This window comes from Catharus ustulatus, chromosome 3 (genome assembly GCF_009819885.2).
Source record: "Catharus ustulatus isolate bCatUst1 chromosome 3, bCatUst1.pri.v2, whole genome shotgun sequence".
NCBI classification, from domain to species: Eukaryota; Metazoa; Chordata; class Aves; order Passeriformes; family Turdidae; genus Catharus; species Catharus ustulatus.
Window position 1 is genome coordinate 120,148,600 of NC_046223.1, and position 27,518 is coordinate 120,176,117.

At 47.5% G+C, this 27,518-nt stretch overlaps 3 protein-coding genes and 2 long non-coding RNA genes across 6 annotated transcripts; all 5 read left to right on the plus strand.

Annotated features, from left to right (window-relative positions):
• Positions 1-17: 17 nt before the first annotated feature.
• GPN1 (GPN-loop GTPase 1) lies at positions 18-10,149 on the plus strand. 2 transcript variants are annotated; one of them, XM_033056291.2, is made up of 15 exons: positions 18-129; positions 211-304; positions 968-1,007; positions 2,226-2,292; positions 3,020-3,057; positions 3,584-3,662; positions 3,763-3,857; positions 4,382-4,427; positions 4,872-5,018; positions 7,030-7,112; positions 7,615-7,654; positions 8,350-8,440; positions 8,895-9,005; positions 9,608-9,717; positions 9,807-10,149. In XM_033056291.2, exons 1-14 carry the CDS (start codon positions 46-48, stop codon positions 9,697-9,699), a joined length of 1,107 nt encoding a protein of 368 aa, XP_032912182.1. In that variant the 5' UTR covers positions 18-45; the 3' UTR covers positions 9,700-9,717; positions 9,807-10,149. The 2 variants fall into 2 exon arrangements, with proteins under 2 accessions (XP_032912182.1, XP_032912181.1); XM_033056290.2 differs by having other exon boundaries at positions 9,608-10,149.
• Positions 10,150-10,402: 253 nt separating this feature from the next.
• On the plus strand, positions 10,403-19,307 carry LOC116993668 (vegetative cell wall protein gp1-like). Its single transcript, XM_033054496.1, has 7 exons — positions 10,403-10,462; positions 11,517-11,574; positions 11,831-12,137; positions 12,795-12,827; positions 14,044-14,112; positions 18,508-18,596; positions 18,918-19,307. The coding sequence occupies exons 1-7, from the start codon at positions 10,403-10,405 to the stop codon at positions 19,268-19,270; spliced, it is 969 nt and encodes a 322-aa protein (XP_032910387.1). The 3' UTR covers positions 19,271-19,307.
• Positions 14,119-15,355, plus strand: LOC116993534. Its single transcript, XR_004417321.1, has 3 exons — positions 14,119-14,217; positions 15,000-15,125; positions 15,270-15,355. It is a non-coding gene; the product is annotated as an uncharacterized LOC116993534 (long non-coding RNA).
• On the plus strand, positions 15,354-17,343 carry LOC116993533. The gene is made up of 3 exons (XR_004417320.1): positions 15,354-15,441; positions 16,133-16,246; positions 16,967-17,343. It is a non-coding gene; the product is annotated as an uncharacterized LOC116993533 (long non-coding RNA).
• A 1,091-nt stretch (positions 19,308-20,398) lies between the features above and the next one.
• Positions 20,399-24,168, plus strand: LOC116993531 (mucin-1-like). Its single transcript, XM_033054245.2, has 3 exons — positions 20,399-21,733; positions 22,914-23,039; positions 24,046-24,168. Exons 1-3 carry the CDS (start codon positions 21,171-21,173, stop codon positions 24,149-24,151), a joined length of 795 nt encoding a protein of 264 aa, XP_032910136.1. The 5' UTR covers positions 20,399-21,170; the 3' UTR covers positions 24,152-24,168.
• The last annotated feature ends 3,350 nt before the right edge of the window (positions 24,169-27,518 follow it).

Below are 27,518 nucleotides of genomic sequence, written 5' to 3' on the forward strand. Positions count from 1 at the left end.
GGCGGGGCCGCGGCCGCCCCGGAAGGACAACTGCGCGCTGGGAAGATGGCGGCGGCGGGAACGGCGGCGGCCCCGGTGTGCGTGCTGGTGCTGGGCATGGCCGGCTCCGGAAAGACCACCTTCGTGCAGGTGAGAGGTGCGGGAGCCGCGGGGAGCCGCCGGGGCTGCCCCCTGGCCAGCGGGGCCTGACGGCTCCCCGTGTCCCCGCAGCGCCTGGCTGCCCACCTGCACGGACAGCGCTGCCCTCCGTACGTGATCAACCTGGACCCTGCCGTGCACAGCCTGCCCTTCCCCGCCAACATCGGTGAGTGCGGGGCCCGCGGCCCGCCGGGGGAGAGCGGCACGCAGGGCCGAGCAGAGCCCTCAGTGCCTGAGGGAACACGGGCTGGGCTGCTTGTATTCCCTAATGAAAGAAGGACTTGGAGACTAATTGTTTAAATTGTAGTTCTCTTCTTCAAACGGTCGTTAATATGCGTATTTATAGGACCAAAGCCGTTCTTCCAATGTTGTCATATATTTTTTATATCATCTGGTGTGATTGGAGGTGTTTTGGTTCTGGAGGCTGTTTTTTTGTCAGTAAGGAAAGGATTAGCAGACTTGATCTGGTTCACTACATACACATACGCTATCAACAAAAAGCTTTAAAGCAGTTTAAAAGACACGAATTTTAGAGAAAATATTTTAGTAATAGAACAGATCTTATGTTCAGCTGTTACAAAAAGCAAACTAGTCCCTAGTTTTGTGACAATCCTGTCTCTTACACTCTGTGAAGTGTGCTAGCCAGCCTCTCCAAAGGATGAGAAAGACAGTGTGGGTGCTCAGGTTGTTTTGCTGCTGTCAGAGGAAAGACTGGAGCGTCTGTTCCAGAGCTGGATCTCTAGTGACAGACAGATAAGTGGGTGTGCTTGGTTAGCTGATGGTGACCAGTTGGGGGCTGGAAAACTGCTTACATGTCTTTCTCCCCTAGATATCAGGGACACTGTGAAGTACAAAGAAGTCATGAAACAGTATCCTTTTTTGGTCTAAATAATGATATTTGAAATGTCAAGTTTTTGAAAATAATCTGTCGTGTGCACACTGTGGTGAAGGTGCAGGAGGTGGGGGGGACCGCAGTAATGCAGTGTTGCATGAAGGTCAAGAGGTTTTGACTGTGTGTTTCTTGCATGTGATATTAGGATTGTGTATTCTACAAGATTTGGTACTTCTTAGGTAATTTTCTCCTGTGCTAAAAATGATTCTGCCTAACAGTAAGTTTTTACAAGTAATAGGCACTCTGCCTATGTAGATTTTTTCTTTTTTTTCTCCAGTTCTTCTTTCAAATAACTTTTTATCTTCTGTTTTGGTTTTGTTTGTATGTGGAGGGTTTTTTGGGTTTTGGGGTTTGGGTTTTTTTTTTTTGGTGGAAGCCAGCAACCTTTTCCCCATGTTTTAACTAGTCTAATTTTATCTGTCAAACAAATGTGGAAATTCTTACTTGCCTATTGTAGATGGAGAAAACTGTTTCTCCATTTGACCATAACCAAAACCCTGTTGTCTCTCTGAATCTCAGAGGCATTGCAGTGTTTGCTCTTGCTGACAGTGTTGGTGACTGTAGTGCAGTAACATTACACTGAAGTGGCTGCACTTGCAGAGGGCTGTGGAGGTCCTTGGTCTCATGTAATAGCTTGTGCAGATGGAGGTGATATACAGTCTTTGGTTTTGACTGGTAAGTATGTCTCCTGTATTTAATATTTTAGGCAAGAATAAAGGTGGTGAGGGATAGGATTCTTGGTTTTGGCTGTTATTTGATTTGGGGTTACCACCAAAACATCCTAAATAAAAGTTTCAGATTAATATGTAAGTGCATTATTTGCTTCACTGGGTCTGTTAGCTATTACTGGAGCTTCTGTTTCTTGTTAATAAGGGCCTAAAGAGGCTGTTTGGCCTCATGTTTGGATATTGAGAGTAGTCATAGAGAAGACAGTGTGTTATGAGTCAGTGCTGGTTCCTGTGCAGTTAAAACAAAAATGGCAAGGAGAAGCCACGTAGTCCCTCCTCCTTCTGTCATTGCACGTGTGTGGGTGAGAGAGTATTTCTTACCCTGCTGAATGGCTCAGGAGTTGCAATCGTGTGTTAGGGCTATTGTCCCTTGATCTCAAGGTATCCAGTGTGCATCTGTTGTCAGAGTTGGCAAAGACAACCTCTGGAGTCTGCATAACCATCTGCTTTCCTAAATGAAGCATCAGATACGGGCTGGGCCCAAATGGAGGAATAGTGACCTCTCTCAATCTGTTTGCTACGAGATTTGACCAGGTACGAGGTTGTTTCTACGTGCTGTTGCTACGATGCTGTGCTGGAGATTGAGGGTTTTGTGTATGTCGAGTCTCAGAGGGCACTGTGTTTGGTTGGCCTTCTAGTATTTCTGGAGAGTTACACTCCATACAGGAGCATGTCTTTTACAGTGCTGTCAGAGCACATTAGCTTTCATATGAGATTTTAGGTTTTCAGCATTTTTTAAAGTAAAATTACGAAGCCACATGCATGGAACATTCTTCAGTCTTTGTATAGGACTGTTGTTGCACCATGTTTCCTATGAAATCTTTCATGTGAATGCTCTGGTTTTGAAATACGGAAGCTCACTCTAGAAACCTGTTACATTTTCTCGGGGTTATTTGATAGTTGAAAGTCGTGCTAAATCACAGCATTAAATCAGCTCTGGGGTGGGGACTGATGCCAGATACTGAGACAATCTCTTGGTGATAAGGCAGGGAACAACAGCCTTTAGTCAGGTACTGATTTCTTTAGCCAGATGCTAGAACACACCCAAAATCGAGATTGTCTTTGACCTGTGCAGGGTCTGAGCATTTTTCACCCCTCCTTAGCAGGGCATTTTCACCTTCTGAAAAGCATAAAGACTTTAACCTTTTGATATTCACCTGTGCAATGTAGTTTCTTTTAATGTAGTTTCTGCTATGAAATTAAGCTGAAAGTTTCCTGTTGTGAGCCTAAATGCAAAATATACTTCTGCCTTTTCAATCAGGTGATGAAGTTTATTGAAAAAAGACAAAATGCATCCAAGTGAGTACATTCTACTGAGTTGTGCTTTGCTGGGATCATAGTGGGGAAATTGCAAAATTCTAAAATGCTTCTCTAAATGTTTTCTAGTTGGTCTTTTCAGCCTTGGTATAAATTTAGAATGTGGAAAATGGCATAGAATGGATAAACTAGATTTTCTTCGGATACATCAAAAGAAAGCCTGCTTATTACAGTCCTGCTTTTCTTGTATTCCACTAGACTGTCATTTTCTCTTACACACTGTTCAAATAGGCAGCAATTGATTTTTTTCTGAAGATTTTGCACTACTAGCTGTCTGTCAAATTGATACCTTCAACTCATGAGAGTACATGATTCTTAGTTACAAAATTCACACAGGAGATTCTCAGGCATGCCCATAAATCTCATCAGTGTTTGGGAGAGGCTTTTTCTCATCTGTTATAGAATTATAATGTCATTTGCCATTGTATGCGGTAATAATCTAGTCAGAACAGGACCTTCTGCAAAACTAATTTTCCCTTATTGTTGTTTGGGGGTAACTTCTTACCAGGTATGTTATTATTGACACACCAGGGCAAATCGAGGTATTTACTTGGTCAGCATCGGGAACCATCATAACTGAGGCCTTGGTAAGTGCTTTTGACAGGACTGGCCCGTGAGGCTGTGTGAATGACCCGGCTGTTGAGCAGTGTGCTTCTAATTAAACTGTCTTTGACTTTGTGTTCCCAGGCTTCCTCTTTCCCTTCGGTTGTTGTCTATGTGATGGACACCTCTCGCAGTACTAATCCTATAACTTTTATGTCCAACATGCTGTATGCCTGCAGGTAAGCAAAGCTGTACATGCAGCCCATCTGCTTCAATTGCTGTGTCTCTTTAATAGTTATTTTTAAGGGGAATCATGGAATAGTTTGGATTTAAAGTGACCTTTAAAGGCCGTCTCTCTTCCGTGGGCGGGGACACCTTCCACTAAGCCAGGTTGGTTCAAGCCCCATCCAACCTGGTCTTGAACACTTCCAGGCATGGGGCACCCACAGCTTCCTTGTGCACTGTGCTCCAATATCTCTCCGTTGTCATTATGAAAAAAATTTGTCAGAATGTCCCTTTCAGCTTAAAACCATTATCCCTTGTCCTGTCACTACAAGCCTTGGAAAAAAGTTGTAGCAGTGGTGGCAGTTTTGTAGGCAGGACCTAGATGAAAATTACATTCTAAATGGTGCAGAGGAAAACAATTATCTTTTCATGTCAAATGTATTCAGTTCTGCACAAGTCTTGTGTGCCTTATGCTTCCTTTCTATGCTGGTGAGTTTTAAATTAATGTTAAACTTTCATTTTGTGTCTCCCTGCCCAGTATCCTGTACAAGACAAAGCTACCTTTCATCGTAGTTATGAACAAAGTAAGTTAAAGCTCTGGTTTCCATTTCCTAGTGGGACATTGTTCTGCTTTCCTTCGGTGTGGTGTCTCTGTTTCACCACAGTAATAGTTTTTTCTAGAAAAGAGAGACTGGGAGGGGCTGCAGGCTGACAACTAAATCTAAAAGGGGTCTTTAATCTAGTATCCTAATACACAAGCATAATCAGGGATGGCTTTAGATCTGCAGTTGTTTCCTTAAACAGTTGTTGCCTTCTTAAGCCTGAGTAGTTGTTTGGCATCTTTTCTGGTATTCATGTAGTTGGTTTGATAAAAACAGAACTTGCAAAATTTCAGACTGGGGCTGAGTATTTTGAAAAGATTAGCATTTTGAAAATATTGTGGATTATAATGGATTTTTAAAAATTTGTCCACCTGACAGCCTACAGCCAAGCTAATTACTTCTGAATATTTTCCCTTCTCCTTCCAGACTGACATAATCGACCACAGTTTTGCAGTGGAATGGATGCAGGACTTTGAGACTTTTCAGGATGCCCTGAATCAAGAGACCTCCTATGTCAGTAACCTGACTCGTTCTATGAGTTTAGTATTGGATGAATTTTACAGTTCGCTGAAGGTAAGAATCTTCTTTTTGTTTGTTACCTCTCATAAAAACCTAGAGAAAACTCAAGAATAATGTTTTTGATGTAGGGTGGGAGTAGAGTGCAAGGAAGGCAAAAGGCAGGCTGTGCACTGGTGCTCAGGGAAAGGCAGAGAGGCAATAGACACAAAGTGAAATGCAGGAAACTATGTTTAAACAGAAGAGGAGAAAATAATTTCATTTTTACTGACTGAGCACTGGAACAGATGGCCCAGAGAAACTGTGAAGTCTCCATCCTTGGAGACAAAGTCGTGAGCAACCTATTGTAGTTAATTCTGCTTTTTGAGCAGAGAAGTTGGACTAAATGATCTCCAGAGGTATCATCCAATCCTATCCATTCTGTCCTTCTATAGAGGGTTTTTGCACTGCCCTTTTGAACTGTAATCTGTTGGTGAGCCATGTAGAGGATTTGCTAATTTGAACACCGTAACTTTAGTGACTTGTCACGCTGAGTGGCAGCCCTGAATAATTTAATACTGAATTGTGATTAATCATGAGAAGAAAGCTAAGATAGGCTTGTAAAAAGCAGCATTCTTTGCAGCATTTCCTGTATGAGGTAATTTTCCTTGTTCAGAAAGTGTCTAGTACAGTTATGCAATTTAGTACACAGGAAGAATGGAAAGTATCTCAGACCCAAACAAACACCCTCTCCCCCCAACCCTCCTGTATTTGCTTGGGCAAGGAGAAGTTGGGGTTTTTTTTCCTCACTTATCCAGGTTTTGAAAGGACAGAGTAACCCAGTTCCTCAGGAAACCCTATGCATTGGAAACTGTTCCTGTTCCCATAGCCTGGGCTAAAGGTTCCAGCTAATTGTGTTTGTCATCAGCTTTTACTAAAGAAAAAGCAAGCCTTCTTAGCTTTATGACTATTAAAAGAAAGACAATAAAAATAAGTGATACCATTCAGATAGATAATGATAATGTAGCCAGGAAAAATATTTCAAGTGTTCTATGTGGAACAATACACAGAATTTCAGGAGCGATTGTAGTGGTGCCATATACAGAATTAAAGTACTGCCTGTTCCTTATTTGTTTATTAGGTCATGTTTCTCTGCATGTCACAACACTGGAATGGAGGGCAGGTCGTATGATGATTATAGCATAGAGTGCAGCTTGTATTTAAATGCAGGAAAAGTATAAATATTAACATACATCAGCATATATTAATACTTTAAATCCTTTGGAGAGTTGTCTCACATTTGCTGTATTAGTGATCAAGTGCAGGGCTGTATTGCAAAAAGTCTTCCCTTTGAAAGTGAGTAATTAAGACTGTCTTGCTTTTGAAAAAGAGGAAGAATTTTTGTTAGAAGATGATTGATTCTGGCTGGTATTAGTCCTAATGAAATGTATTTTTAGGTAATTGATTTTATACAGGCAGAACAAATGGCCAGAAGTGTAATGACAGACGAGTTCAAATTAGGAAAGAGATGTGCATGTTGAATGTATTGCCATAGTAACTGATTAAATTCTCCACCTCTTCCTGCTCTGGGGCTGGACTGCAGACTTTTTAAAATGTGATCTGGCTAAATACAAAGTATTAGATGTAATTTCAGAGCCAGAAAGTCAGTTGTTGTCTATTTTGCTGTCTACACTGATACATACTAATTACTTATAACCCTAGGTGCAGACTGGATTATTAACAGTAAACAAATAAGCAACAGAAAGATCTGACTTTCTCTTGAAATGCCCAACTTGTTTAAAAAACCCAAACTCCTTCCCCAAAGAAACACCCCCCCAAAATACTGCAACAACTCACCAAACAGAAAACCAGCAACAACCAAAAATCAGAGGTAACAAACGTGGACAGCAAGTGGAGAAAGAATTTAAAAACAGGATGGACAGAAGCAAAGTGTTACTGCACATTCCTATGCCACTGTGTTGATTAAATGGCTATCGTTTAGACCAATAATTATTTGTTGTTTTTTGGGTTTTTTTGTTAGAAACTGGTTTAGTTACTCTCCAGTTCTGATGTGTGGTTTCTTTTGCAGGTGGTTGGTGTTTCTGCAGTGCTTGGCACAGGACTGGATGAGTTTTTTACCCAGCTTTCTAAAGCTGTAGATGAATATGAGAGGTAAGGGGACAGGTAATCCAGTGAACACTTGCTGAAAGTATTGATTTGTAGCTCCTTTGATTTGAAGGACTCTACACTTTCCTTAGCCGAGGTAGTTCAGGGTTTCTAATAAATTTCAAGCATCAGCATAAAAAGTGGCAGTGTAAAGGAACTATTCAGAGGTGAATTTTTGTGTTTGCTCTTCAGTGAAAGAGCAAAAGCTATCTGTGCCATCAAATGTGTGAAGTAATATTTTTTCTCTAATTCCATACAGCAATCAAGGTTTGAACTGTTGCTATTTCAGTGAAGGATGTTCACTTATTTTGCATCCATTGCTTTCAGAATTCAGATCTGGGGAAAAAGTACTGCTGTCCTTCTGGAATGTCTGTCAAGCATGAAAGCCTAAAGAAAACTTTTTTTTGGGGGGGGGGGGGTAGAAGGAAAGGAAGCCTCTGAGATTATCCTTACTTATTATAACGTGTTGATTAGTGTTACTGAGACTGAATGCACTCTGTCTTTTCAGAGAGTATCGTCCAGAATACGAGCGCCTGAGAAAAACACTAGTAAGTGCTTTTAGCTGTTGTACACATAGTGTATCCTGAGGTCACTTTTATGTACACAATTGCCTTTACGTTGAGAGGGTCTAACATTTCATTTACTAGTCATGCTCAGTGTGGGAAAACTGTTCTGAGGAAATCTGCTATCTGCCTTTTACTCCTAGGTGTGGTGAAGTGTATCTTTACAAGAATAAAGATTATTAATAAATCACATATTGTTTGCTGCTTTAGTGCTAGTAATTGAATTAATTGGGAGAAAATGATTGGGAAATGCTTTTGTATCTTCCCTTCAGAAGGATAGAGTTCTTGAAAATAAATTCTCGAGTGATTTGTTGAGACTATCCTTGTATCCTCCTGTACCGGTGAAGTGTAATGGTTTGGCTTAGACAGTAACAGAGATTGATTTGCAGTGCCAAAATCAGTGGCTCTGCTCACCTTGAGGCCTGGCTGTCCAAAAGACTGTTCTCTGCAGGCACATGAGTTTGGCTTCCTGATACTCCTAAAAATGTTCTAGAAGTCTGCCATACTGGAGGTCGCTGTCTGTGTTTGGTGAAAAGTTCTGTGTAACTTCAGTTGTAATGTAAGATCTGCTTAGTGACTTGCGGTCTGGCTGGGGACAGACTGCTGGGTTTGGGTGAAGTTATTTTTCTACAGATATTTTTAAATGTTCTCAGAATCCACATGTATCTCTTGATCTCCAGGAGGAAGCTCAAGAGAAACAAAAGAAAGAGCAGCTGGAACACTTGTGGAAGGACATGGGCAGTGTGTGTGTGCAGGGCAGCACACTGGCAGGTACCTCACCAGGAAGATTAAGTTCACTGCAGAAGTTTCCTGAAGGGTTTGCATTGAGAAATGTTCCCACAGCAAAGGTGTGAAAGCAGCTCCCTGATAGAGGAGTGGAGCTTTAGTTCCCGTGGGGCTGACCACACTTAGTTCTTCCTGTGTCAGTCACAGGCGTGGAAGAAACCCTGATGTGTAGCTAAAGCAGCAGACCTAGTAAAAGTAATGCAGTACTTTAGAAAAGGTGACACATTAGAATATGGGAAAGGCTGCACTGTTCCTTACCTGGGGTATGTGCTGATGGAGTCTGTCCTGTGTCTTTGGGATCCACAAGCAGTTTTCTGTCCTTTCAGAGCAGGTGTTAATTGTTGTGTTCAAGTGCAGGTAAAAGTTATCAGTGTTAACAATACCTTACCTTTTGCAAGCTTTGGTTGGTTTGTGTACAACCATTTCTTTTCCCTTCAAGGAACTGATGATGCTTCTGCAATGGGTCCCTCTGAGCTAATCCTAACACGAGGAAGTCTCAATGAAGAGGAAGAAGAGAGGGAGAGTGATACAGATGACATTGACCACGAAGGTAAGGGAAGAAGGCCTGAAAGCTGCACATCTAGTCAGGAAATCCCCTCTGTGTTTCATTGCCTGGATGGGCTGTGGAGAGAGCCTAGAAAACAAGCAAACATTCAGTCACCTAAATACATGTGTCAGAATCCATAGCTGAAGCCCAGCTGCAGTGTTTGATCCAGGGCTATCACTCTCCAACCTTTGTGAGAGTTCAATTGTAAATTTTCTATTTAATTAATTAATAGGTGTATAACATATAAACTGGAGAACTTGCTAGGCTTGAGGCACGCACGCAGTAACCTCTGAACCTGACTGATGCACAGCTGTTTTATCATGTTTTTGACCTTACTTTTTGCCCCTGGCTCTCTTCACTTTTGCTGTGACTATCATCTTGGAGCAATCTTCTAAGTTCTTAGAAGGTGATTTTCCTCTTCTGTAGCTCACAGACTTAATCTTCGTTCTTTTCCTGTTCCAGTGGTGTTTGGGATCACTTACTTCCTTTGCCCTGTAATGTAGCTGAAGATCCAGCAGATGTTCTATGTTGTTCTGACTATCCTGACTCTGGCTTTTGTCAGTAACAAAAGTAGAATAGTGCTGAACTGTTGTTTCTTCCCCCAGTGACCGAGGAGAGTCATGAAGAACCAGCCTTCAGAAATTTCATGCAGGACATGCGAATGAAATGCCAGAGAAAAAGCAACCTGAATGAATGAGACCTTCACAAACAGAAGGTTTGGAAGGAACAGCATAAAGAAACATGCGTGAAGATTTTTATTTGTGAACTGCTTCCTGTGAAAGATTTTTATTTCTCTTTCTGCAGTAACTGTTGGTCGTGTGAGTTAAAGATCCTGTAGCCAACTGACTGCACATCTTGCCATCTGCCATTGTGGCTTCCTGAAGCTGAAAGAATCAGCTTTGCTCCAGATTCTTCAGATCTATCTGTTGAGAGCTTGAATTTTGAGCTCTGACAGAATTAGTATCTACAGCACTAACTGGTCCCGTGTTCCATTTGCACGTGCTGTCAGGTGTCTGCTGCAGCCTGGGCACAAGGGATGCTGTGGTGAACTTTATCAATCTACTCATTGTTTGATGGTTTGATTTTTCATTAAATATATTTTATGTACTAACAAATGTGTGATAATAATAGAAGAGATTTCATTTTATGCACTGTTCTGAAGTGAGACTTTTTTCCTTGTGCTTGCAGCCTGTCTGTATGGATGTACAGCAAATGCATCTTAATTGTATTATACAGACATGGTACAGATGCCTCCCAGGAAAATTCTGAGTACAGAAAGTTCCCAGGAGGGAAAGTAATATAAAAGATTCTAGCCTGATTTGGCTGAAAACAGAAATACACATGGTAATATACTGGCTGCATATATCCCTAGGTTACTTAAAGCAAAGACATTTCCATGGATGAGTGCCTACCTGGAGTACAGACAAGTGCTTGGAGACTGGCTAATACTTGCTTTCCTGGTAGGCACCACAGGCAATTAGCTTAAAAGGAATGCTTTATTGGTATTTATTTGGTGTGTGTGTGGGGAGGGGGTATATAGATGATATAAATATAAAATATAAATAATAGAAAAATGGAAATAGAAAAATCTCAATATATTTGTAGAAATATAAAATAGAAACAGATACAAGTAACAGATTCATATGAAAGATATAGTACATAATATACAAAATGCAAATATAATATATAATGTAAAACTAGAAATGTGAGAATAGAAGTATAAAAATATTTTAGTGTAGTTTAAATGTTTGATTGGTTTGATTTGTTTAGAGGCAGATGTTTTATAAAAAATAGAAACAAAAATAAAAATATAGAAATATACAATAAATAGATACAAACTTAAAATTGTAAATATGCATAGATAAATATATGTAAGTATATATATAAATATAAGGTATGAATAAAGATATATGTAGGCTATAATAGAAATAATAGATATCTTTTTGTTATAATATAGAGATAATATATGTATATATGATACAAATACATAATATAATAATATGTATTATAGACCTATAATATCATCTATATTATAGGATACCTATATATACACCTATATATAAGTTACATACATAAATACGAAAAATATAAATGGAAAAATATATTTACTTATATCTGAAAATAAAGGTTTGGGGTTTTTTTCTGATTTGGTTAGAGGAAGCGCTTTTTAATAAATAGAATTATAAACATACAAATATATAAAGATATAAATAGACAAAAAATAGAAATAAATATTAGTAGTATAAAGATTTGGTATATAATAAATAGCAAAATAATATTGTGTGTATGGTATAATTGAAATTAAATAGAATATAATATATGTCTGCATTATGAGTAGAAATTCAATATGAAAAAATGGATATAGGTTTTTTAAAATATATAAAGGGGGGGTTTTTTGATTGTTTTTATTTCTTTCGAGGCAGAGGGTATTTTTTAGTTTTGGTCGGGGTTTTTTTGGGATTCCTGTCGGAGGATTTTTTGAAGGACTGGGGACTCTCGTTTGTGCGCCCCCAGAGCCCCGCAGCCTGGGCTGAGCTGGGCGGCAGTGTCGCCGCCGTGTGGACACGGAGCGGTACTGCAGCCATTGCTGAGGCGGTGTCGCCGCCGTGTGGACACGGAGCGGTACTGCAGCCATTGCTCTCCCCGTCCCGCTCTCCCCGCCCCGTCCCGCTTTCCCCGCCCCGCTCTCCCCGCCCCTGCTCTCCCCGCCCAGCCCCGGTCTCCCCGTCCCGCTCTCCCCGTCCCCGCTCTCCCCGTCCCGCTCTCCCCGTCCCTGCTCTCCCCGCCCCTGCTCTCCCCGTCCCGCTCTCCCCGCCCCGCTCTCCCAGCCTCGTCGAGCCCCGCCCCGCTCTCCCCGCCCCACCCGCTCTCCCTGCCCTGCTCTCCCCGCCCTTCCCGCTGCCACCGCCCCGCTGCTGCCGCGCCGGGTCCCCGCTCCGCCCGCCGAGCCCCGCCCCGCCCGGCACCGGGAGCGCCGGGCCGTGCCGGGCACCGAGTGGCGCCGCTGGCGTGGTTCCCCCGGCCCCTCTGCAGCGCGGAGCGGCGCCGGCCCCGGAGCGCTGGAGGACGCCTGGTCAGTTTCAGACTGTGCGTGCAGAAGCGCTGGGCTCAGAAACACCTGCCCCTACTGGACAGGTTTTTACACATACAAATTTATTTTCTTAGAGAAACGATCAGGTGTCATGAAAATCTATGGAAAACGGGTGGTTGGTACACTAGCCAATAGTAGGTCTTGGGCTTTTCTTTAATATGTTCTTAACAGGATTCTTAAAACGGAAAATGGAAGGGGGTGGGAGTTGCTTTTTAAAGTATTGCTGGGATTTCAGCTTGCTCTTGCATTCTTCTCTCAGGTTCCTGTGCCAGAGGGGCTCTGACCCCAGAGCCATACAGGGTCGTTTGCCTTCATAAATGGGAATGAAATTGATCCAGTCTGTCAGGAAAGCAGAAATATCCTGGGGTTGGTTTGGTCAAAGATGGACTAGAAAGATGTCTGCACTAGCAGTGCGTATGAGTGCCTCTGGGTCCTCAGAAGTCAGGGTCTTGGGGGTTGGGTTGTCCTCTTCCTTTCTCTGAGCAATCGTCCCCATTGTAATGTTAAGAAAGTCGTTGGCTACAGCCGAGGACGGTGCTTGCCGACACAAGGAGAGGCGGGGAGGACACCGGAGAGCAGGGGCGGGGTGGGGGAGGGACGGGGAGAAGGAACTGCCCTGGGGAAGCTCTCCCGGTCCCTCTCTCTCGCTCGGTGCTCGGGGAGCCACGTTCGCCGCCGACCTGCCGCTGTTCCCCGACCAGCCTGCCACCTCCGGACACCCCGCCGAGCCACAGGTGAGCGGGGTGGGGGGGGGGTCCCTCCTCCATCCCTCTCCCACCTGGGCCGCCGCAGCTGCCAGTCCTGCCCTCCGCAGCTGCGGGGGGACGCGCCCTGCCCGCCCCACCGGGACTGGGAGCACGGGGACGGCGTCTGGGGCCGAGGGGGCCTGGAACTCGTTCTACTGTTCTGTTCTGTCGCTAATTGTCATAGCTGATGGTGGTTTTGATGTCTTGTAGATATCTTAGTAAAGAGCTGTTATTGCTTAACGCATATCTTGGCCTGAGAAGCCCTTAACCTGTCCTCCAAACCAGGACACGCGGCAAGGCTGCAGGAAGGAGGGGTCTGCCACAGCGGCAGCTGAGGGCAGAATTGGCTCTTTCAAAATGCTCGGTGAAGAACTGGAAGAACAGCTGTCCTCCTTTCTCTCCAGCCCTGGGCAGAACATGAAGCTACACTTAGCTCTGTCTTTTGTAGGCTGTTGTGTGGCTGCTGTTTTTTTCTGGCTTTTTAATGTATTTCTAAGTGGGGCAGTGAGGAGCGAGTTGCTGGGTTGCTTGATTTCTGACTGACCTGTCACAGAAATGGGCATCTGTGTGTGCATCCGCTTCCTGGCAAATCCAGATGAGACGTGGAAATCCCAAGTGAGGATTTCCAGCATCTCCCTGGCTCTGCAGCTGTAGCTCACCCGGTCCTGGCTGTGGCTGATAAAATTGGGCCCGGGACAGTTTAGCAGCAATCCATGTTTTAAAAGAACACACAGAGCATCCAATGCAGAAGAGTCTTTAGGAAATACACCCAAATAAGAGACTCTGCTTTTGCTGTAGTTCTCCCTCCTGTTTTCACCTGGGCTGGAAGGATGGGCATGGCCTGTGTTTATCACATGAAAGTGATGCTCCTAAATTTCTCTGGAAGTTCTGATTAGTATTATTACTCATTTTCTGTCAGAAAACGTGCTGATTTTGCCCTTCTCACGTTGTTTTCTGGTGATGGCCTGGTTTTGGGGGTTGAGGGCTTGTTCTCCTACTTTTTCTGCTGTGGCGTTTCTTCCCATTATCATGCTAAGCTCGCTCGTTGCGCTGCACCCAGCTCCTACTGTCCATGACAAAAGAATTGCCCGGGGTTGGGCACTCTGTCTCTCGCCTGTCGGCTCTGTCTCTGCTCGGTGTCTCTTTGGTCGGTGGGGGTCGCGGGGGAAGGCGCCTGAAGCTGCCCTCGTTCATCTCGAACCAGCCCAACTCCAGGAGCCGGGCTCTCTGCCGGAGACGCTGCACTGCCACCTCTCCGTTCCAGATGGTTACGGTGAGCGGGGAGCCCCCTTTGTCCATCTCTCCTCTTACTTGGGACGCTCCCGACACCATCCCGGCTCTCGGTGGCTGCGCAGGATGCGCCGTGCCCCCCCCAGCGGTGCTGGCCACAGAGAGAGAGAGAGAGAGAGAGAGGGACGGTGTCTGCGACTGAAAAAGAGACTGAAACTAAGTTACTGTTTTTGTTTTGTCAGTAATTTTTATAGCTGCTGCTGTTTCTGTTTGTTTGGTTAAATATATTGGCAAAGAGCTGTTTTTCCTTCCCCCCCATATCTTGGGCTGGGAGTCCCTGATTCCAAATTCATATAATGAGGAGGGAGGGGGTTTACATTCTGCATTGCAGGGAGGGATTTTCCTGCCTTTCTCGGCAAATACCTGCCTTTGAAACCAAGACACCAGGATGGACATGTGTGGTCTCAGACAGCGATTCCCTAGGAGGAAGGGGAGCGTTTGCCTCACCTGCACAGCTCAGGTGGATGTGACAGAATTGGTGTGGCCTGACAAGGCATGAACAGCTCTCTGTGTTCTGCAGTGCCTCAAAACCTCTCTCTGGCAGGTTTTGGAGGGGTTTCTCTTTGGGATTTCGTGTGATGCAGCACCCCAGGTGTTCCTTTGTGCAAAGTCCCGGGATAAAGGATGGAATAACTGACAAATGGGGTCTGGGAGGAACATGGTTGTGTTAAAATTAAGCAAAGAATGCAATAGGAAAAATGAGCATCCTTTTAATGTCTGAAATAGTGAGGAATAAAAATGATGGGGAAAGGCAGTTTTCTGTTTGAATTGGTGACACCTGGATAAAATCCCACAGTGAGCAGAAACGTGAAAGCTGGGAATCTCTGACTTCTGCAGTGGACTTAATTTTCTTTTGCTCCTCTCTTTCAGGACAGGAAAAAGCATTACACTCCTCCCATCTCTGCCAAAAGCTGTGGTGGTTGAGCAGCCAAAGCCAGGAGGCTTCAGCACCAGGGCTCTGCGCTGGAGGGCTCCTGGTCCTGCCCATGCCGTGCGGTAAGTGAGAAGGCTGCAGGGCTCCTCTTTTCCTCCCTGCTGGAATTAACTGCCTGGGAAATCTGGGATCTGGGTGAAACTCCAGCTCTCCTGGTGTTCAGGGGTGCAAGGTCTGAGGGAGTGCGTTTACCCGTGGCTTTGCAGGTCAGCAGGAACAAGAGGAAATGGGGTGCCAGAGCCGTGTGCCATCAGGCCGTGTTTCCCTCTGAGGACAGAGAGTCCGGGCTGAGGCGAGATGGGCACAAGAGCCGGGATGAGCAATCCAGGGATTCCAGGGAGCTCAGAATCGCAGCTGCTGCCAGAACCATGGCCTTAGGTCCGTTCCATCTGCGTCTGTGCCCAGTGGGATTTGTGCTGGAGAGAGAGGTGCTGTCGGGAACAAAAGGTGGAGTAAATCCTCTCTGGGGAAGTGCATCAATTGACCGAATGGCATGGAAGGAGAGGATTTATCAGCTCTGTCACTGCTTCTCCCAAAATTTGGGTGGAGCAGGGATTGAGGTGGCTGGGTTTGGTCTGGGCCTGTTATTCTTTGTGCAATTTTAAATGTACTGTCCAGTATCTTTCTAACAAAAGCTGACAGAAATTCAGGTTAAGCATTAGAACTTGGCTCCATTCACAGCAAAAACTTGCCAAGGATGGAGGACTGGGGTGATGATACTTATTAATGGTACTTATTAATACTGAGTCAGATTTCCCTCAGTGACTGTCAGGCCTGACTGCCTGACAGGTGTGAGTTTGTGCTCTTGTCACTGGGGAATTGGATATAATTTTAGTATAATTAGAAATTTCAGAAAAAATCCAGCTAAAAATGTCACCTGTGCTCTCCCTAAATTATCCCCATTTTTTCCAGCTACGATCTGTACGGAAGTGAGGCAGGGAAATGACAGGAGGGCACAGCTGTAAATTCAAAGGCAGAAAGAGCAGACGTACCAGCACAGGGCAGGAAAGGGGAGAGGTTTCAGAAAGCATTTCTGTGGTCTAATTGATAGTATTTTCTGATTCCCCAGGGAGAAGAACACCAACTCAGAGCCATTGAGACCTGACAGTCCCTTGCAGCGAGAGCTCAGCACACATCCACAGAGTCCAGCATCTGAAAGAAGAAAAATAAACACAAGAAATAGGTGATTTCTTTTACTTCAAAGTTGTTTCAAGTTCCTAAAGCCCAAGCAACATTTGCTCTGGATTTTGTGTGGGTGAATCACGAGCACTGGGCAAGGCTCATGCCGTTCATTTAGCTGTAAACCCGGGGTAATTTAGAGGGGACACAAGAACTGTTTGTGTAGGAACATGCGAGGGGATGTCAAGGGGAGTGAGGTGGCATTTTTGAGAGGATTGCTGAGGTAACCCAAGGGAGCCCAGCAGACAATTTCTCTGGGAAGTCCGAGGCCCCTGCGGAGCGCAGCCAGGGCTCTCCAGGGGTAGAGGGCAGGGCTCAGAACTCGGGACTCTCTGCGTCCTCCTTCCTTGGCAGCAGCCAGTGGGGAAGGGAGGAGAGGATCCGTGCGGGATGAGGTCAGAGAGAGCGAACAGAGGAGCGGCCTCGGGCTGGAGAGGGGCAGGAGAAAGGCAAAGGGACCTCCCTGGGGTCACCATGGCCTGTGGGGAACAGAATGGACACTTGGATGAGCAGTGGAGGGGAGGAGTGGATCTGAGCTCATCTACAGGGAAATGAGGAGGGGATATTTTGGGGGAAAAGCTGAGGTGCTGAGTTCACTCACCCTGGCACAAGGGTTATTTGCACGATGTGCAAAAAACCACGAGGAACCTTCCAAAAGCAGGCCTTAATTGCATAGCTGGGATTTCAGTTTGCTGGTAGATTCTTGCCTCCAATCTTGTCTCAGGTTCTTGTTCCAGAGATGCTCTGACCCCAGAGCCATACAGGGTCTGTAGCCTTGATAAATAGGAATGAAATTGGCCAAGTCTGTCAGGAAAGCAAAAACATCCTGGGGTTTGCTTGGCCAAAGATGGACCATGAATATGTCTGTACTTCCAGTGGGTGTGAGTGCCGATCCTTTTTGGTTTGTGGGGTGCCTCTGGCCCCTCAGAAGGAAGGGGGGAGGCTGCCACAGCTGCACCTGAGGGCAATATTGGCTCTTTCCAAACTGCTTGATGCAGACCTGGAAGAACAGCTTTCCTCCTTTCTCTCCATCCCTGGGCAGAACATGAAGATGAAGCTGCACTAAGCTCTCTGTTCTGTGGGCTTTTATTTGGTTTGGGTTTTTTCTAGCTATTTAATGTATTTCCCAGTGGGGCAGTGAGGAGCAAGTTGCTGGGTTCCTTGATTTGTGACTGACCAATCACAGAAAGGGGCATCCGCGTGTGCACCCGCTTCCTGGCAGATCCAGATGTGACGTGGAAATCCCAAGTGAGGATTTCCAGCCTTGACTCCAGGGGACACAGGCTTCTGCAAATGGAACTGACCTTGGCAGAATCGCAGCTGTGAAGTGGAGCAGCACTGAAATACAGGTAAGCAGAAAAACCCCGCTTCCCCTGCTCTTACCTTTGGTGTGCTGAGGTCCTGCATCTCCCTGGCTCTGCAGCTGTAGCTCACCCGGTCCTGGCTGTGGCTGATAAAACTGGGCCCGGGACAGTTTAGCAGCAATCCATGTTTTAAAAGAACACACAGAGCATCCAATGCAGAAGAGTCTTTAGGAAATACACCCAAATAAGAGACTCTGCTTTTGCTGTAGTTCTCCCTCCTGTTTTCACCTGGGCTGTAAGGATGGGCAGAGCCTGAATTTATCACATGAAAGTGACGCTCCTAAATTTCTCCTGAAGTTCTGATTAGTATTATTACTCATTTTCTGGCAGAAAACATGCTGATTTTGCCCTTCTCACGTTGTTTTCTGGTGATGGCCTGGTTTTGGGGGTTGGGGGCTTTGCTCCCCTACTTTTTCTGCTGTGGCATTTCTTCCCATTATCATGCTAAGCTCGCTCATTGGGCTGCACCCAGCTCCTAATGTGCAGAGAGAGAGAGACGGTGTCTGTGACTGAAAAAGAGACAGAAACTAAGTTACTGTTTTTGTTTTGTCAGTAATTTTTATAGCTGCTGCTGTTTCTGTTTGTTTGGTTAAATATATTAGCAAAGAGCTGTTTTTCCTTCCCCCAATATCTTGGCCTGGGAGTCCCTGATTCCAAATTTATATAATGAGGAGGGAGGGGGTTTACATTCTGCATTGCAGGGAGGGATTTTCCTGCCTTTCTTGGCAAATACCTGCCTTTACCAGCTAGGAAGTGCACGGAAGTGAGGCAGCAGAAATGACATGAGGGACCAGCTGTAAATTCAAAGGCAGAAAGAGCAGATGTACCAGCACAGGGCAGGAAAGGGGAAAGGTTTCAGAAAGCATTTCTGTCGTCTAATTAATAATTTCTGATTCCCCAGGGAGAAGAACACCAACTCACAGCCACTCTCCCGGGCCGCTCAAATCTGGAGCCTGGAGCCCCGCAAGGCCCCCCCGGACCCCCCCAGACCCCTTTGGGACCCGCCCAACCCCTCCAGACCCCCGTGGGACCCCAGACCGTGGAGCCCGGAGCTGCCCAGGGCTGCGCTGGACCACCGCAGACCACCCCGCACCCCCCAGCTCTGGAACCCAGAGCCCCCCAGGGCCCCACTGGATGCCCCGAGACCCCTGTGGGACCCCCCAAGACCCCACTGGGAACCCCCAGCTGCCCCTAGACCCCTCTGGGATTCCCCAGAACCCCCTCGGGCTCCCCTAGACCCACCCAGATCCCCCCGGACCCCCGAGCTCTGGAGCTCGGAGCCCCCCTGGGACCCCCCGGACCCCCCCAGACCCTCGCGGGACCCCCGACCCTGGAGCCCGGAACCCCCTGCACTCCCCCCGAACGCGGAATCCTCACGATGCTGCTGCTGCCGTCGGCTCCATCGCGACACAGCCCAGCGAGACCCGCTCCGTCACCACCCTGTCTGTCGCCACACCGTCCGTCGCGACTCCCCCTGTCGCGACACTTCCCACCGCGCCCTGCCTCGTGCCGCCCCTCTCTACCGAGACCCCCCCCAGCGCTGCCCGCAGCCCCCCAGGCGCCGCCCGGGCTGGGGAGGGGTCGGGAGCCGGGGCAGCCCCCGCTCGCCCCCGGGCTGCTGCTGCCCCTGCAGGGGGGGCTGCGACATGAGGAGGGGGCTCTGATGGGGGGGACCACCCCCAATAAAGGCTGTTTATTCAAGCCTTGGGGTCCTGCTGTTCTTTCGGCTCCCCCTGACACACCCCAAGCCCCTTGTGACCCCAAATTCCCTGGAGATGCCCCCACCCCCCCAGAGCCCTCAGTTTCTCTGGCACCGCTCGGCCTGGGGTCCCCAAACCCCTCAGTAACCCTAAATCCCTCCCAAGAACCCCCCCAAATACAGCCCCAGCACTGGAAGTTCCCCCTGCCCCCACTTGTGGGTACACCCCAAAATCCTCCCTGCCAAAAGCTCCTCAGAACCCTTTCCCAGCCTGCTCCCACCCCACACCTCAAACGCCGTTACGGGAAAACAGGCTCCGGTGAGGGTTACTGATGGCATTCATTGGTAACAAAATCAGACAAGGACATGATGAAGTAGAACAGAGATCTCAGAAACAACCTTCCTTCTTCCCGACCTAGAAACAACCTTCCTTCTTCCCACCCTCACCAACAACCTTCCTTCTTCCCACCCTCACCAACAACCTTCCTTCTTCTCACCCTCACAAACAACCTTCCTTCCTCCCACCCTCACCAACAACCTTCCTTCTTCCCACCCTCACAAACACCCTTCCTTCTTCCCAACCTCACAAACAACCTTCCTTCTTCCCAACCTAGAAACAACCTTCCTTCCTCCCAGCCTCAGAAACAACCTTCCTTCTTCCCAACTTCACGAACAACCTTCCTGCCCCCCAACCTAGAAATACCCTTCCTTCTTCCCAACCTAGAAACAACCTTCCTTCTTCCCAACCTCACAACCTTCCTTCCTCCCACCCCGTCCCTCCTCCCCAGGGCAGGGGGTCCGGGCAGTTTGCCCCCGCTCTGTTACCGTCACTCCAGCCCCCAAGGTTTCTCCTGCTGCGCACAGAGGGGAGTCCTTGCACTGATCCACAGATTTTTAAGGTATTTTTAGGGCTATTTTAGGATTAGAGTATTTTTATGTTTTTTTCAGGGTTTTTAAGGTCTTTTCAGGGGTATGACACAGAGGCTGAGGGGCAGAGGGAGAGGGCTGGGCAGTGCAGGTGAGGGGTACGGGGTACGGGGTACAGCTCAGGATGCAAGGTGGGGCCCAGGTGCACCAGCCCTCACCCTAAAACAGCAGCCCAAACAGCACCCTTTCCCCAAAAGCAGCCAACACAGCGACCCTAACAGCTCTGGAGCCCTCCTGGTGGGACTGGACAGCAAACCCCACTCCGGGACAGTGACAGAACCCTCAGAGGACACCCTGGAAAAGGTGAGGGATGGCATCTGTGGGCTGGAGAGCAGCAGGTGGGGCTTGGAGGCTGAGCTGCTTTTTTTCTGAGGTTTATTTCCAGTACTTAGAAGTGTATTTAGGGGATTTTTGAAGTTTTAAAAGAAATTTTCTGGGATTTTGTAGGGTTTTTCAGGGCTGTTTTAGGATTCTTTAGCATACTTTTAGGGTTAAAGTCGAAAGTGATACCCTTTGAAAACGTGGAGATTTAGGACTACACTGCCATGGTCTGGAAGGGGGCCAGTGGCAACCTGGGGCTGGGAGAAATCCTGCTCCGTTCGGAATTTCAGGCGTCCCTGGGATATGGCCCACGACACAAACTGTGCCCGATTTCCCTGTGAAAGAAAAGTTTGTGTTTACGGTTCTGTGGCCAGGAGCTGGCTCCTGCCTGCTAAAATTCAGAACGGATCAGGTATCTCCCAGACCCAAGCTGCCACCACTAAGAACTCTGGCTGCCTTTGGGGTGACAAATGCCTCCTCCAAACTGCTATCAGGAGACAGGGAGGGGTGAGCACTGATCAAAAGAGAAAAGGGCCAATGTTCTTGTCCAGGGTTCTGCCCGCTTCTTGGGGGTTGGGCTGTCCTCCTCCTTTCTCTCTGGAATTGTTCCCATTGTCATGGTAAGAAACTCGTTGGCTCCACCCGGGACGATGCTCAACGACCGCAGGAGGGGCAGGGCGGACCCGGGGCGGGGCGGGGGAAGGAGGGAACGGCCACTCGTGCTCAGGACTCGCTCTTTCCACCCTGCTCGCCGGAGCGAGATGTGCGGGACTGCGCCCTCCCCCAAATGGCCATCCCAGCGCGGGGAGCCACGTTCGCCACCGCCCTGCTGCTGTTCCCCGACCCAGCTGCCACCTCCGGACACCGCTCCGAGCTACAGGGGAGCAGAGCGTTCCTCCTCCATCCCTCCCCGTCCTCCGGACACCGCTCCGAGCCACAGGGGAGCAGAGGGTTCCTCCTCCATCCCTCCCCGTCCTCCGGACACCGCTCCGAGCCACAGGGGAGCAGAGGGTTCCTCCTCCATCCCTCCTCGCCCTCCGGACACCGCTCCGAGCCACAGGGGAGCAGAGGGTTCCTCCTCCATCCCTCCTCGCCCTCCGGACACCCCGCAGAGCCACAGGGGAGCAGAGCGTTCCTCCTCCATCCCTCCCCGTCCTCCGGACACCGCTCCGAGCCACAGGGGAGCAGAGGGTTCGTCCTCCATCCCTCCCCGTCCCTTTGCCGCTGCGGGGGGACCCGCCCTGTCCCACCACCGCTGCGGGGGGACCCGCCCTGTCCCACCACCGGCACCGAGAGTGCGGAGACGCGGCCGCGGAGCACGGGGACCGAGTTCCGAGTACGGCTCTGTTCTGTCGCTAATTTTAATAGCTAATGTTGGCTTTGTTAGTCTTGTAGATATATTAATAAAGTGTAAGAGCCTAAAATGGGGGATGCAGAATTCCAGACGGGCTCTTTAAAATGCTGCTCATTGTGTCCAAACGATCCGGCAATTCACGGGTCGTTGGTGACAAGAGCCCAGCCCGCAGCCTGTCAGCCACTGCTGTGGGTTCGCCTGAAAGCCTCTCTAGTGCTTTACAGTGCAAGAGATGCTTTTCATTGTAGATAGTCTTAATACATGACAACCACTCAGCTCCTTTTCTATTACCTATGGCCCATCACAACTAACATTACCGTATTCATGTTACTATTGTCCAGTCACAAAAGTTTAGTGTGTTACAGTTTAGGCTAGAAGTTATTTTTCAGTTTTCTTGCAGTGGAAAATTCTGAGATCTTTTCTCAACTTGCAACGTGGCATTTTTGTTTGCCTGTGAAAATCCTTTTGCTTGGTAAAAACATCTTTTGTTCGAGGTGGATTTATTCTTTGCTCAGAGTCACAAAAGCCCGTTCCAACTCACTTGATCTCTGCCTTCTTAGCTACCCAGTGAGGCCGGCTCAGCAATTCTTTTCCTCTACATCCACCTTGCTATCATTTCTGTACCTTCTTCAGATTCTACATTCAAAGATCTTTCTGTTATACATCCGTATCTGTGAGACCTTCCTGTCAAAGCCTTATCCTTCCCAACAGTAAACAACCAACCAAGGCACGGGCATTTTGTCCTTGCTGAGTGCAGCACCACCTGTTCTCCAAATTCTCAGCACTGATGAATCTGAACAAGAAAATGCCTGCTCCTTCACTTCTCCAGCTCTCCCCCCACACTTCCCCTGCTCTCAGCCTTGGTGTGCCAATGTCCTGCTTCCATGTAATGTCTGAAAGAGTTAGGAATGAAAATGCTGGGAAAGGGCATCAGAGCAGAAATGTGAAAGCTGGGACCCTCTGACTTCTGCAGTGGACTTAATTTTCCTTTCCTCCTCTCTTTCAGGACAGGAAAAAGCATGACACTCCTCCCATCTCTGCCAAAAGCTGTGGTGTTTGAGCAGCCAAAGCCAGGAGGCTTCAGCACCAGGGCTCTGCCCTGGAGGGCTCCTGGTCCTGCCCATGCTGTGGGGTAAATGAGAAAGCTGCAGGGCTCCTCTTTTCCTCCCTGCTGGGATTAACTGCCTGGGAAATCTGGGATCTGGGTGAAACTCCAGCTCTCCTGGTGTTCAGGGGTGCAAGGTCTGAGGGAGTGCGTTTACCTGTGGCTTTGCAGGTCAGCAGGAACAAGAGGAAATGGGGTGCCAGAGCCGTGTGCCATCAGGCCGTGTTTCCCTCTGAGGACAGAGAGTCCGGGCTGAGGTGAGACGGGCACGAGAGCCGGGATGAGCAATCCAGGGATTCCAGGGAGCTCGGAATCGCAGCTGCTGCCGGAACCACGGCCTTAGGTCCGCTCCTTCTGCGTCTGTGCCCAGTGGGATTTGTGCTGGAGAGAGAGGTGCTGTCGGGAACAAAAGGTGGAGTAAATCCTCTCTAGGGATGTGCAGCAAAGGACTGAATGGCATGGAAGGAGAGAATTTATCAACTCTATCACTGCTTCTCCCAAAATTGGGGTGGAGCAGTGATGGGGGTGGTTGGGTTTGGTCTGTGCCTGTTATTCTTTGTGCAATTTTAAATGTACTGTCCAGTATCTTTCTAACAAAAGCTGACAAAAATTCAGGTTAAGCATTAGAACTTGGCTCCATTCACTGCAAAAACTTACAAAGGCTGCAGGACTGGGGTGATGATACTTATTAATGATACTTATTAATACAGAGTCAGATTTCCCTCAGTGACTGTCAGGCCTGACTGGCTGAGAGCTGTGAGTTTGTGCTCTTGTCACTGGGGAATTGGAAATAATTTCAGTATAATTAGAAATTTCAGAAAAAAACAGCTAAAAATGTCACCTCTGCCCTCCCCAAGTTCTCCCAGTTTTTCCCATCTAGGAGGTGCAAGGAAGTGAGGCAGGGAAATGACAGGAGGGAGCAGCTGTAAATTCAAAGGCAGAAAGAGAAGATGTACCAGCACAGGGCAGGAAAGGGGAGAGGTTTCAGAAAGCATTTCTGTGGTCTAATTGATAATAATTTCTGATTCCCCAGGGAGAAGAACACCAACTCACAGCCATTCAGGCCTGACAGTCCCCTGCAGCGAGAGCTCAGCACACATCCACAGAGGCAAGTCCAGCATCTGAAAGAAGAAAAATAAACAGAAGAAAAAGGTGATTTCTTTTACTTCAAAGTTGTTTCAAGTTCTTAAAGCCCAAGCAACATTTGCTCTGGATTTTGTGTGGGTGAATCACGAGCACTGGGCAAGGGTCATGCCGTTCATTTAGCTGTAAACCCGGGGTGATTTAGAGGGGACACAAGAACTGTTTGTGTAGGAACATGCGAGGGGATGTCAAGGGGAGTGAGGTGGCATTTTTGAGAGGATTGCTGAGGTAACCCAAGGGAGCCCAGCAGACAATTTCTCTGGGAAGTCCGAGGCCCCTGTGGAGCGCAGCCAGGGCTCTCCAGGGGTAGCGGGGAGGGCTCAGAACTCGGGACTCTCTGCGTCCTCCTTCCTTGGCAGCAGCCGGTGAGGAAGGGAGGAGAGGCTCCGTGCGGGATGAGGCCGGAGAGAGCGAGCAGAGGAGCGGCCTCGGGCTGGAGAGGGGCAGGAGAAAGGCAAAGGGACCTCCCTGGGGTCACCATGGCCTGTGTGGAACAGAATGGACACTTGGATGACCAGTGGAGGGGAGGAGTGGATCTGAGCTCATCTACAGGGAAATGAGGAGGGGATATTTTGGGGGGAAAAGCTGAGGTGCTGAGGTCACTCACCCTGGCACAAGTTGTGTTTGCACCAAGTGCAAAAAGCCACAAGGAACCTTCCAGAAGCAGGCCTTCATTGCATAGCTGGGATTTCAGTTTGCTCATAGATTCTATCCTCCAATCTTCTCTCAGGTTCTTGTTCCAGAGGTGCTCTGACCCCAGAGCCATACAGGGTCTGTAGTCTTGATAAATGGGAATGAAATTGGCCCAGTCTGTCAGGAAAGCAAAAACATCCTGGGGTTTGTTTGGCCAAAGACGGACCATGAAGATGTCTGTACTTCCAGTGGGGGTGAGTGCCGATCCTTTTTGGGTTGTGGGGTGCCTCTGGCCCCTCAGAAGGAAGGGGGGAGGCTGCCACAGCTGCAGGTGAGGGCAATATTGGCTCTTTCCAAACTGCTTGATGCAGACCTGGAAGAACAGCTTTCCTCCTTTCTCTCCATCCCTGGGCAGAACATGAAGATGAAGCTGCACTAAGCTCTCTGTTTTGTGGGCTGTTATTTGGTTTGGGTTTTTCTGGCTTTTTAATGTATTTCCAAGTGGGGCAGTGAGGAGCAAGTTGCTGGGTTGCTTGATTTCTGACTGACCTGTCACAGAAATGGGCATCTGTGTGTGCACGCGCTTCCTTCAAATCCAGATGTGACGTGGAAATCCCAAGTGAGGATTTCCAGCCTTGACTCCAGGGGACACAGCCTTCAGAAAATGGAACTGACCTTGGCAGAATCGCAGCTGTGAAGGGGAGCAGCACTGAAATACAGGTAAGCAGAAAAACCCCGCTTCCCCTGCTCTTACCTTTGGTGTGCCGAGGTCCTGCATCTCCCTGGCTCTGCAGCTGTAGCTCACCCGGTCCTGGCTGTGGCTGATAAAATTGGGCCCGGGACATTTTAGCAGCAATCCACTTTTTAAAAGAACACAAAGAGCATCCAATGCAGAAGAGTCTTGAGGAAACACACCCAAATAAGAGACTCTGCTTTTTTCCTGTAGTTCTCCCTCCTGTTTTCACCTGGGCTGGAAGGATGGGCAGGGCCTGTATTTATCATATTAAAGTGATGTTACTAAATTTCTCCGGAAGTTCTGATTAGTATTATTACTCATTTTCTGTCAGAAAAACGTGCTGATTTTGCCATTCTCACGTTGTTTTCTGGTGATGGCCTGGTTTTGGGGGTTGGGGGCTTTGCTCCCCTACTTTTTCTGCTGTGGCATTTCTTCCCATTATCATGCTAAGCTCGCTCGTTTGGCTGCACTCAGCTCCTAATGTGCAGAGAGAGAGAGACACGGTGTCTGCAACTGAAAAAGAGACAGAAACTAAGTTACAGTTTTTGTTTTGTCAGTAATTTTTATAGCTGCTGCTGTTTCTGTTTGTTTGGTTAAATATATTAGCAAAGAGCTGTTTTTTCTTCCCCCAGTATCTTGGCCTGGGAGTCCCTGATTCCAAATTTATATAATGAGGAGGGAGGGGGTTTACATTCTGCATTGCAGGGAGGGAACAGCTGTAAATTCAAAGGCAGAAAGAGAAGATGTACCAGCACAGGGCAGGAAAGGGGAAAGGTTTCAGAAAGTATTTCTGTGGTCTAATTAATAATATTTTCTGATTCCCCAGGGAGAAGAACACCAACTCACAGCCACTCAGGCCTGGCAGTCCTCTGCAGTGAGAGCTCAGCACACATCCACAGAGGCAAGTCCAGCTCCTGAAAGAAGAAAAATAAACAGCAGCAAAAGGTGATTTCTTTTACTTCAAAGTTATTTCAAGTTCTTAAAGCACAAGCAACATTTGTTCTGGATTTTCTGTGGGTGAATCATGAGCACTGGGCAAGGGTCATGCCGTTCATTTAGCTGTCACAATCCGGGGTTCTGCCTGCTAAAATTCCAAATGGATCAGGATTTCTCCCAGACACAAAGTACCACCACTTAGAACCTTGGCTGCTTTTGGAGTGCAAAATGCCTGATTTAAACTACTGTCAGGAAACTGGGCAGGCAACTTTTCTTTCAGAGTAAATTTGGCCACCTTTTGGATCCAGCGTCCCGGGCCTTAGACCGGGCTTCCGCCTGCTACAAGTCCAAACGGATCGGGATTTCTCCCAGATCCAACCTGCCAGCACTTAGAATTCTGACTGCCTTTGGAGTGCCAAATACCTCCCCCAAAATGATATCAGGACACTGGAAGGGTGAATTTTCATTCACAGGGAAAGAGGCCACCTTTTGCGTCTAGGGCCCCGTCACGGCGACTGTGCTCTACCCGCTGTAATTTCAAACGGATCAGGATTTATCGCGGCTTCAAGCGGGCTCCATATAAAGTCCTGACTGCCTTTGCAGTACAAAATACCTCTTCTAAACTGCGATTATGCTTCTGGGAGGGGGAGTTTTGGTTCAGAGGGCAAAGTGCCAATGTTCTTGTCCAGGGCCCTGTTCCTGCGACCCGGCTTCCATCTGCTACAACGCCAGACAGATCAGGATTTCTCCCAGACACAAGCTGCTAGCACTTAGAACCCCGGCTGCCTTTGCAGTGCAAAACAGCTCTTCCCTACTGATGTCACAGAACTGGGTGGGTGAGAATTACTTCACAGAGAATTTACTCTTGTTTTTTTTCAAACATAGGTAGCCCTGAATAGAGGTCTCTGTGACACTTACACCGTTCTTCTCATTCCTATTCTCATCCATCCTAGTTAGTTACACACATAGTAAGTTTGAACATTTACTAAAGACTAATTATATCACCTATTAAATTCTCTATATTAGCTAGCTATGCTGCTGAAACACAAAGTTTTATT

Coding starts and splice junctions, on each gene's coding strand:
- GPN1 (XM_033056290.2), top strand. CDS start 46: ATGGCGGCGGCGGGAACGGCGGCGGCCCCGGTGTGCGTGCTGGTGCTG. Junction 3,058..3,583: donor AAAAGACAAAATGCATCCAA/GTGAGTACATTC, acceptor ACTTCTTACCAG/GTATGTTATTATTGACACAC. Junction 4,428..4,871: donor TCATCGTAGTTATGAACAAA/GTAAGTTAAAGC, acceptor TTCTCCTTCCAG/ACTGACATAATCGACCACAG.
- LOC116993668 (XM_033054496.1), top strand. CDS start 10,403: ATGAGTGCCTACCTGGAGTACAGACAAGTGCTTGGAGACTGGCTAATA. Junction 10,463..11,516: donor GGCTAATACTTGCTTTCCTG/GTAGGCACCACA, acceptor GTGCGCCCCCAG/AGCCCCGCAGCCTGGGCTGA. Junction 14,113..18,507: donor CTCCGTTCCAGATGGTTACG/GTGAGCGGGGAG, acceptor CTGATTCCCCAG/GGAGAAGAACACCAACTCAC.
- LOC116993531 (XM_033054245.2), top strand. CDS start 21,171: ATGGTAAGAAACTCGTTGGCTCCACCCGGGACGATGCTCAACGACCGC. Junction 21,734..22,913: donor GACACCGCTCCGAGCCACAG/GGGAGCAGAGGG, acceptor CCTCTCTTTCAG/GACAGGAAAAAGCATGACAC. Junction 23,040..24,045: donor GGTCCTGCCCATGCTGTGGG/GTAAATGAGAAA, acceptor CTGATTCCCCAG/GGAGAAGAACACCAACTCAC.